Source organism: Argopecten irradians, unplaced genomic scaffold (assembly GCF_041381155.1).
Source record: "Argopecten irradians isolate NY unplaced genomic scaffold, Ai_NY scaffold_1110, whole genome shotgun sequence".
NCBI classification, from domain to species: domain Eukaryota; kingdom Metazoa; phylum Mollusca; class Bivalvia; order Pectinida; family Pectinidae; genus Argopecten; species Argopecten irradians.
In genome coordinates, this window is record NW_027188577.1 from 7,514 (window position 1) to 18,773 (window position 11,260).

The following is an 11,260-nucleotide window of genomic DNA, read 5'->3' on the forward strand; positions in this document are numbered from 1 at the left end:
TCCACTTCTTCTAATGATCTTGATCCTCTTCCCCCTCCTCCCGAGTTTCCTTTTAAGATTGACAATATTGTATTTACGGAACAGGATATCAAAGATCAGCTTTCTAATCTTAATGAAAAGAAACCTGCAGGACCTGATGGTATTGTCCCAAAATTCATAAAACTATTGACACCCTGTATTTCTATTCCTCTTACCCTTCTCTGCAATAAAACTATGGAAACCGGTTGTATTCCCTTGCCATGGAAAGCTGCTAACATGAATGCCATATACAAAGGGAAAGGTGATGTAAATGATATTTCCAACTATCGACCCATTTCTATCACCTCTTGCTTCAGTAAAATAATAGAAAAAGTAATTTTTAGGTATCTCTATAATTACCTACGTGACTGTGAAGTAATCACCAAACATCAGTCCGGCTTCATTCCCGGTGATTCAACTGTGAACCAACTTCTTTCGATATACAATAATATCACTAACTCATTAGACAAAGGAAAAGAAGTCCGGTCTGTTTTCTGTGATATAAGTAAAGCCTTTGATAGAGTGTGGTATGATGGACTATTATTTAAATTAGAATCTTATGGTTTTAAAGGGAAATTATTAGGGTGGTTTAGAAATTATCTTACTGATAGGAAGCAACGTGTTTTAACTGAAGGCATTTTCTCTACATTTAAAACTCTGTTAACGCTGGAGTCCCTCAGGGATCTGTCTTAGGCCCTTTTTTATTTCTATTATATATTAACGACATAACTAATATTGTTACTAGTGATTGCAAATTGTTTGCAGATGACACTTCGATTAGTGAAGTAATTGATAATAACCAAATCTATGCTGCCCATACACTTTCACAAAATCTTTCGAATATAAGTACCTGGGCTCTGAAATGGGACATAAAGTTTAACCCCACTAAAACTGAATCATTAATATTTTCAAGGAAACGAAACATCATTCATCCCGATATATACTTTGACAATAACACGGTTCATACAGCTAGCACACATAGACATTTAGGAGTTCTACTTTCTGACGACTGTAAATGGACTCACCACATAGATTATGTATACCAGAAAGCATTTAAAAGGATAAATATTTTAAAAACATTAAAAAAAGAGTGTCACGTAAAACTCTTTTAAACATTTATAAAAGTTATATCTTACCTATTTTAGAATATGCTGATGTTTTATGGGATAACTGTACTGAACAATGTAAATTTCTGTTAGAGTCTGTCCACTTAGAAGCCGCTAGGATTATAACGGGATTGCGCAGAGGTACCTCCCATGATATACTTTATAAAGAACTAGCTTGGGAATCTCTTTCTGATCGGCGTCAAAAACACAAACTTATTCTTATGTTTAAGATACTCCGTGGATTTGCTCCACAGCATTTGATTGAAATTGTACAACCATTTTTATATCAGCCTGAAAATGAGAGATATCCACTAAGGATGACAAGATATTTTAATATTCCTATGTGCAGAACTGCAAGTTATTATACTAGTTTTTTTTCCAAGTACCTTTAGAGAATTTAATTCTTTCGCTTTAAACTTTGACTTATCGAATGTTAATACTGTTGCACAATTTAAAACACTCCTTTTTAACATTAATAAAATGGAACCTGATATAACAAATACTTTTATAAACAAAGGTTCTCGAATTATAAATATTACTCTGTGCCAGCTCAGAAATTCCTCTAGCAATCTAAATTCTGACCTATTTCGCGATCATTTGAGAGATTCTCCATGAAATGTAGGTAGTGGTGTGTATATGTAGGACTCAAACACGTGTTGGTAGCTTCTGGTGTTTATTCGTGGAGTCCTTAAGAGCGACTCCGTTAACTTGTGAAATCTTAGTTTATATAGAGATACATGGACATTCAACATCAATCAGTTTTATAATAAATGTCAGAGTACATATCCTTCTTAAGTAATCTGACCACTTCTTGTCACGAATACGCACTTAAGTAATAGTGTATCGGAATCTGTTGACTTGGTCATGATAGCTACAAGGCATATACATATAACCGTCTATAACCGTCTGGTTACTGCGACCTGATGTCTAAGGCTATATGTGTACCTATAGTAGACTAAGTGTATTCATTGAATTATACATAAAGTTAATTTTCTAAATATTTAACATTTCCATATAATGGCACATCCAATTTGTTCTTGTGGCCTTGGTAATGAAACAGCCGAACACTATCTTTTCATATGTCCTTTATTTAATGAACAAAGATCATCACTCAGAACCAAAATACATAACTCTAATATCCCCCACTCGCATTTTAACGCAAAAACTCTACTGCATGGCTGTGGCAATTGTGATGAAGAAAAAAATACATATTTATTGCAATGCATATCAGAATATATATCTGAAACTAAAAGATTTTTTTAGATTTTTCTACTATGATAGGTTGGGGAGATACACTAATAATAATATTCATTCATAATGTAATGTTAAATGTTAAAATATTTTGTTGATAATTGTACTATACCGGATTTGTTTGGAGATGGCTAATATAGGCTTTGCCTGTTGCCAAATCCATTTGCATATTATTTGCAATAAAATTTGTTGAAATGAAAATATACCTTTGTAGAATAATGTCTTCCTTGATTTTGTTAAGATGTATGCTGACTTGTGTAACAAGTACAACCCGAAAACACACACACAGAATATGATATCATTTTAAGTAACTTGATACATTTAACAGCAAAGGTTTATTTATTGTTCATGTGCTCATTGTACTTATTAATGTATTTTAAAGCAAACTTTTGTATTGTAAGGGCCTATTTAAGTAATTCCGGATCCAGGTAGGTTCCGGTACCAACTTTAGTAATTCCGGATTTGTTTTTAATACTAGTCACGCCACCTATTATGGGATATCGGGAACGCTAGCTAAGCATGGTGCGATTGAGATCAACAGCGGAAACGATACGGTAGGCTAGGAGATCACTGAACATACAATCATAATTTGTCAAGACTTTAATTATATCATATAAGTGCTAATTATTGATTCTGATGTACATTTGGATGTAATTTGCTATTTTTATTGTGATATATTGAGTCATATGTGTGCGCGTTAGTTTGTTTACAATGTGATGCCGCGCTTGTTAGATTCATATGTGTAACTTTGTGTATTACTTGTTAATTACAGTCAATCTGTTCTATTCAACGATGAACTTGAATTGTCGGCGTTATTTGTTGATATCTGAGACGCACATTCATTGACGTATCCTCCTATCATCGACATATCATCGTGTGATAGAGAGATGGATTATCATCGGTGACAAGTGGGGCGAGATCGACGACAGACGTGGGGCGAGATGACTTCTAAGGAAAAGGCCGATGAAGCTGTAGATGTCAGGTATGGCTTAAGTTTAGATTCTGGGCGTTCCAGAAAATTAAGTGAGAAAGGCATACAGTACAGCATGGAACAGCTAGAGAAGAAATATAAGTCCCTATGTAGATCACAGAGATATTTGTCAGAAATTGCCTCAGAAGATGATGAGCCTTTGGAAACAGTGCGAAAGAAGTATTTTGTGTGGATGGAGGATTATGAGAAATATTTGGAACTTTATGATATTCTGCTACCTCAAATATCTTCAGAAGAGCACGATGAGTTTGTTCGAAGGTTCGATGAGAATTATAGTTCAGCAAATCAGTTCAAATCATTTATGGAAAGCTATATCTCTAAACGAAGTATACAAACTTTGACTGAGAACACTGTTAGTATAGCCCAGGAATTGAGGGATGCTCATGAGAATGTTGGTGAAACTAATATTCAGAAAATCAAATTAGAAACCGATGATAATGAATCATTAGTGAGCAGTGCAAGTTCGTATGCATCAGTGAAACGAATTAAAGAACAACAACGTAGAGTTGAGCTTGAAACAAGGAAGTCAGCCTTAGCGAAAAGGCGTGAAATTGAGTTAGCAAAGGTGTCGCTAAAACTAAAGGAAGAAGAGTTTGAATTAGATACAGATATCGCTGTTTCGCAAGCGAGAAGTGAAGTACTGGACAAGTTTGATTCTAACGAAAACCTTGATATTTCAATCAATAAGAATCTAGAGAATGAACAGCCAAGATTTACCTCCCCCAAGCCGAGACCACTTCCTGTACGCTTTGATGATGAAACAGTTTGTGTATCACCACCGCCAATACCTAGTGATAGCACTAGACCATTTACAACCTACCCTACAGAAACGACATTTAGAAATATATCCCCTGATGAGAATATTAATTCATCAAACTCAAACACTGTAATACAATCCGTTGTTCAACATTTAAGGAAACCTGTAGCTGAGGTAAGGAAATTCGGTGGAAATCCTCTTGAGTACCGTAGATTCCTTCGCCAATTTAACGCAAAGGTTGTTGTCAACACCATGGATGATGATGAGAGAATGAATTACTTGGAACAACTCACCACGGATGAAGCACATAGGGTTGTATCTGGATTTGGACACCTTAGAGGCGAGAGAGCGTATAAGGCAGCGATGTGTGAACTAGAGGAGCGGTATGGAGATGAAGAAGTAATAGCTACAGCTTTTATTGGAAAGGCATTGAATTGGCCTCAGGTACGCGCAGGAGATGCTAAAGCTCTTGATGAGTTTGCTCTATTCCTGGTCGAGTGTCAGAATGCAGTTGAGTCTATCAACATCCTCGAATATTCCGAGAACATCAAAAGACTGATGTTGAAGCTTCCCTTCCACCTACATGACCGCTGGAGAAGTCAAGTCTTCAAATTGAAGGAATCCAAGAAGTCTGTGAGATTTAAGGACTTTACTCTTTTTGTGAAGGCGGAGGCTAAGAAGATGAACGATCCAGCATTTGGAAGTTTAGCTGTAGGAACTCAGGCAAAGGGCCAATCCAAACAGTCATCAGAAAAGAAGAAGTCTAGTCAAATAGCTAATGCTACTAGTACTACTGAAGTGTCTACAACGAAGTCAGAGTCAGAATCTCAGAATAAATGCTCATACTGCAATATGAAGTCTCATTCACTTGATAAATGCAGAAAAATCATAGCCAAGGACATGAAGGAACGGTATGATCACATTAAGGAAAATGGTCTGTGCTTCGGCTGCTTGAGGAAAGGTCACATATCAAAGACGTGTAAGAACCGATCAACTTGTAATGTGTGCGGTAAGAAACACCCTTCTATTCTGCATAATGATTCGATGAAAGCCACCGGTGACAACAACAGATCACAGGATTCTGATAAAGCAAATTCTAGAGACATAGAAATCCCAAGTGTTAGTACTGGTTACACTTTTGCAGTGGACGATCAATCAGCTGGTGATGTATCGAGTGCTATGGCGATTATTCCTGTGAGAATTAAACTGAAGAGTAAACCACACAGTGTTGAGACATATGCATTCCTGGACACAGGAAGTAGTGCTTCATTTTGTACTGAGAAAGTTATGAGACAACTTGGAGCCAGTGGAAAAAGGACACAGCTTACACTGAGTACTATGGGAAAGCCATTTCAGATGAAAACATACGCCATCAACGGTATGCAGGTAAGCGATATGAACATGGATAATATCATTGACTTACCAAAGGTTTTCACCAAAGAATCAATGCCTGTAAATAACAGTCATATTCCTACAAAGGAGGAAATATCTAAGTGGGAGCACCTAGCCCAGATTTCGCTTGACCGACCCCATGTGGAGATAGGCCTGATGCTGGGTAGTAATGTTCCGGATGCTTACACCCCTACACAAGTTATTGCTGGACCAAGCGGATCGCCGCATGCTACTAAAACCAAGCTTGGATGGGTGATCTGGAATGTTATACGAAACAACGACTCAGTGGAGGTGAACAGATTACACATAGAGAATGAGACAACAGAGAGTTTAGAGGACATCGTGAAGAAATCAATCAACATGGATTTCCCGGAACGTCTCATTGATGACAAGAGAGAACCCTCGAGGGAGGATAAAGACTTCATGAGACAAGCAGAGCAGTCTATTCATCTAGACAATGGACACTATTGTGTATCACTACCCTTCCGTGATAAGAACATTGTTTTGCCTGACAACACATTGATGGCCAAGAAGAGGCTACATGGCATCAGAAACAAATTCATGAAGGATCCAAAGTTCAAGGAGGATTATACCAATTTCATGAAGGTTCTTCTTGAAAAAGGATATGCAGAGCCTGCACCCCATGACGGAGAGAAGGGTAAAGTTTAAAGTTTGGTTTATACCTCACCATGGTGTCTACCACAAGCAGAAGAACAAGATCAGAGTGGTGTTTGACTGTTCTGCGCAGTATCAAGGCATTTCCTTGAATAACAACTTGCTACAGGGTCCCGACCTGACCAATAATCTTCTTGGTGTATTATTAAGATTTCGAGAAGAACAAGTGGCTGTAGTTGGAGACATTGAGGCGATGTTTCACCAAGTCAAGGTTCCAGAATATGAGAGAGACTACCTTCGATTTTATTGGTGGCCAGATGGTAACATAGAAGAGGAGCCTAGAAGCTACAGGATGACGGTCCACTTGTTTGGGGCCACATCCTCTCCCAGCATATGTAACTATGCTCTCCAAAGAACAGTAGAGGACAGCAAAGATACCGTTAACCAAGACGTTCAGGATATTGTCAAGAGAAGCATGTATGTTGATGACTGCCTAACGTCAGCCTGTACAGAAAAGAAAGCGGTAAGCTTAGTTGAGGACATTACAAAGATATGCAAAGCAGGAGGTTTTCGGATAACCAAGTGGTTAAGCAACAACTCAGATGTGATTGACTCCATTCCTGAAGAGGAACGCGCGAAAGTTACAAAGCTATGGAGTCTCGACAGCGAACCACCTATCGAAAGAGCTTTAGGTGTATACTGGTTTGTGGAGAAGGATTCACTCGGATTTCAAATTCATTTGAGGAACATACCAGCCAATAGAAGAGGTATGCTGTCAATTACCAGTTCAGTGTATGATCCCCTTGGAATAGCATCACCCTTCGTGTTGAAGGCCAAGTCCATTCTTCAAAGACTTTGCAAGAACGGAGTAGGATGGGATGAGGAGATATCAGGAGAAGATTTGAAAGATTGGAATGACTGGCTGAACCAGCTTCCAGATCTTGAGCATGTAAGCATTGATCGATGTTACAAGACAGGCAGCCTAGGAAAGGTTACTTCTTGCCAACTTCATGGCTTCGCAGACGCAAGCAACGTAGGATTTGGAATGGTATTCTACTTACGGTTTATAGACAGTGTTGGACAGATTCACTGTTCTTTCGTCTTTGGGAAGGCAAGAGTCGCTCCATTAAAGACCATTACGATACCAAGAATGGAACTCACTGCGGCTGCGTCACTCGTTAAGCTATGTAAACTTCTACAAGACCAACTTACGTACAGCATAGACAAAGTCTCGTATTGGACGGATAGTACTTCAGTCCTGAGGTATATCAACAACAGGAACTTACGGTTTCACACTTTTGTCGCGAACCGAGTTGCAGTCATTCATGAAGCAACAGAAGAGGACCAATGGCATTACGTAAACACTAAACAGAATCCAGCCGATTGCGCCTCACGAGGTATGAGTGTTCAGAAGCTTTCTCAGAACGATACTTGGTTCAGAGGACCAGAATTTCTTTGGAAGCCCGAGTCTGAGTGGCCAGTTATTGATATGAATGCAGACACTGAAGTAGATGACCCAGAGGTGAAGAAAACTGCATGTGTAGTAGCTAGTGTCCACAGAGAAGTGAACAACGGCATGGAGAAGCTACTGAATCATTATTCAGACTGGTCTAAGTTGAAAAGAGCTGTAGGTTGGATTCTTCTTGCTATGGACAATCTGCGTACCTCTGCGGAAAAAACGAAGAAGATAAAGGACAGTGCTGAATTATCAGAAAAGGATCCTACAAAGAGAGAGCAAAAATTGCAATCAGCCATTGCGATTGAAAGACGTAAAAGGGTTGGGAGTGGATCCAAGAACCTGCGTGATGTTCGTCTTAGCACACAGCTACTAGAGAGGGCAGAGACAGCTTTGATCAGTTACGAGCAACGCAAATTCTTTACAGAGGAGTTTGAGGTTCTTCAGACATCTCATGATGACTCACAATCACCAAAATTGAAAGGATCATCAGTACTGCGAAAACTTGACCCATTTATAGAAGACGGCTTATTGCGCATAGGCGGAAGACTTCAAAGAGCAGATCTACCATACGACGCTAAACACCCTCTAATTCTTCCTAAGGATTCAATAGTTTCAGGACTACTCATTAGAGATGCTCATAAAGCATGTGGACATCTTGGTAAGAATACAGTGCTTGCATTCCTGAGACAACAGTACTGGATCATCGGTGTTCGGACACGCTTGAAGTCTATATTATCAAAGTGCGTCATTTGCAGAAAGTACAGAGCTCCGCGTTGTCAACAGAAAATGGCTGACTTACCAGAAGAACGTCTGGCATCCGATGAACCTCCTTTTAGCAGAGTTGGCATGGACTTTTTCGGTCCTTTTGAACTGAAACGCGGAAGAAGCATTGTTAAGAGGTATGGGGTGATATTCACCTGCCTTGTTACCCGTGCAGTACATCTGGAGGTAGCGGCATCCCTAGATACAGACTCCTGCATAAATGCCATTCGTAGACTTATTGCGCGTCGCGGGAAGCCTACATTTATTAGATCTGACAATGGAACGAATCTTGTCGGTGCCGAAAGAGAGTTAAAAGAGGAGATTCACAAATGGAACCATGGAAAGATACAACATGACGTGTTACAGCATGGTGTTCACTGGGAATTCAATCCACCTTCAGGTTCCCACTTTGGAGGGATATGGGAAAGACTCATAAGATCAACTAGACAAGTGTTGTATGGCCTCATGAAAGAACAGAACATTAAATTGGATGATGAGGGTCTTGCTACGCTTTTCTGTGAGGTTGAAGCAATACTTAACGGGCGACCACTAACCACTTCTTCGGACAGCGTGAATGACCCCAATGTTTTGACCCCGAACCATCTTTTGCTACTTCGTCCAGGAGAATGGTTTCCCCCAGGTGTCTTCGAGAAAACGGACAACTACTGCAGAAGAAGATGGCGCCAAGTCCAATACCTGGCAGATGTGTTTTGGAGACGATGGACTGGAGAGTACCTACCGATGTTGCAGAAGCGCCAGAAATGGTTAAAAAGGGAACGTAATATTCGGATTGGTGACTTAGTGTTGATCGCGGATAACTTGCCTAGACATGCATGGAACTTGGGAAGGATCCAGGAAGTCGTGAAAGACAAAAACAATTTTGTGCGCATTGTCAAAGTGAAAACCGCCACAAATGTGTTGACGCGGCCCGTCGCGAAACTTGTTCTCATTCTGGAGTCAGACATTTCCGATTAGATATTGGATCAGTAACTTTGAGTGATTTCGGACATGAATGGATCAGTGTAATTTATCAAACATTTTTGTGTAAAGTTAATTTTACTAAGATTGGAATTATATATGTATACGTGTATATACTTATTCGAAATAGGCCTATGTGTCATTGAGGTAATCTCGGTATGAGCCTCGATTAGGGGCGGGAATGTAAGGGCCTATTTAAGTAATTCCGGATCCAGGTAGGTTCCGGTACCAACTTTAGTAATTCCGGATTTGTTTTTAATACTAGTCACGCCACCTATTATGGGATATCGGGAACGCTAGCTAAGCATGGTGCGATTGAGATCAACAGCGGAAACGATACGGTAGGCTAGGAGATCACTGAACATACAATCATAATTTGTCAAGACTTTAATTATATCATATAAGTGCTAATTATTGATTCTGATGTACATTTGGATGTAATTTGCTATTTTTATTGTGATATATTGAGTCATATGTGTGCGCGTTAGTTTGTTTACAATGTGATGCCGCGCTTGTTAGATTCATGTGTGTAACTTTGTGTATTACTTGTTAATTACAGTCAATCTGTTCTATTCAACGATGAACTTGAATTGGGTTCGGCGTTATTTGTTGATGAACTCATTTGTAGAGGAGACTAATAAAGAAAACGGAAATCAAGAAAAAAAAGCTGTAGTGTTTTGTGTGCGCATCTAAAATATTGAAATATAAATGATTCCCCGATCACACGCTTTCGTTTTTTTCTATAATTTCACACTTTTTTTCGACAAAATTATCTATATATTATGTATCTATCTGTAAAAACTATTACTTTAATAATGGTATTTTGTTTGCCAATTAAAGCCCGCGCGGTAAAATGATATGTCTTATATATAACAAATAACAAGATTGTGGCTCGATTGCGAGATCACGAATTTTGCGAAGCCACTTCTCTTTCGTTTCTTAATACTTGTCCATGCTATATTTAGGCTAATTATCTATATATATACTAATATACAATTATCCGGAACTATCACTTCAACGAAGTTTGGATAAAAAATAAAAGCCCGGTGGTCTTATATTTACTAATAACAAGATTACGGATTGCTTGCGAGATCGCTAAATTAGCGAAGCCATACCGCTTTATTTTTTAAATAGTTTTTTAACACACACGGCTCCTTCACTGTGGTTAGGTATGATTGCGAGATCGCGAATTTCGCAAACCCGTTACTACTTTCGTTTTTAAATGTTTTCCATAGCTATTTTTGGTCAAGTATAATTTCTATACCTTAGTTATCTATTTGTACACTATAACTGTTAAAGTGTTCATTTGGAATGTAAAATTGGGAAAATGACAGACCCGGCCTGTCAATGTTGATGATTCTCCGGGTGGTACCCGGGCTTTGCCGTGCGGTGCCGGCCTGTGCCGGTGCGGTACCTGTTTGGACAAATTACCCGGAGCGGTACTGGGGCTGTAATTAGGGACGTTCCGGCCGGATAGTGTAGCAAGAACATGCGTTTTTTTCACGTAGCAGTTTTTCAGCGATGCTTCAACTTTGTATGCCATTATCATGGATATTTGACCGCCTTGTGTACCGGTAAGCTGAACATCGCGACGTATTCGTGTTTTCCTGTGACTCGGACATTTCCGAGTATGGGCTTAGACACTTCACTTTCCTTTCCTTCGCGTTGTTCGTTCGTGATGAATTAAGCATGGTGTGCACACTGACATTAACAGTAAATTATTTTCTCGCTTGAGTAATCGCCGGATCGCGGTCGTTGAAGAGGATCTTGATATGCATATAGAACTTTTTTCCTTAATTAAATAATATTGTAATAACAATATCCCATTGCTTAAAATTTCATTGATTAACAATTGATCATATCAATACCCCTTTTTAATTGATTGTATGTATTGTTCCGTGAACACTTCAACCCAGAAGAGGAGTAGGAGT

At 39.1% G+C, this 11,260-nt stretch overlaps 2 protein-coding genes across 2 annotated transcripts; both read left to right on the forward strand.

Annotated features, from left to right (window-relative positions):
* Positions 1-2,773: 2,773 nt before the first annotated feature.
* Positions 2,774-6,216, forward strand: LOC138313953 (uncharacterized). The gene is made up of 2 exons (XM_069254180.1): positions 2,774-2,929; positions 3,148-6,216. The coding sequence occupies exon 2, from the start codon at positions 3,317-3,319 to the stop codon at positions 6,182-6,184; it is 2,868 nt and encodes a 955-aa protein (XP_069110281.1). The 5' UTR covers positions 2,774-2,929; positions 3,148-3,316; the 3' UTR covers positions 6,185-6,216.
* Positions 6,217-6,383: 167 nt separating this feature from the next.
* Positions 6,384-9,326, forward strand: LOC138313954 (uncharacterized). The gene has a single exon (XM_069254181.1). The coding sequence runs from the start codon at positions 6,384-6,386 to the stop codon at positions 9,324-9,326; it is 2,943 nt and encodes a 980-aa protein (XP_069110282.1).
* The last annotated feature ends 1,934 nt before the right edge of the window (positions 9,327-11,260 follow it).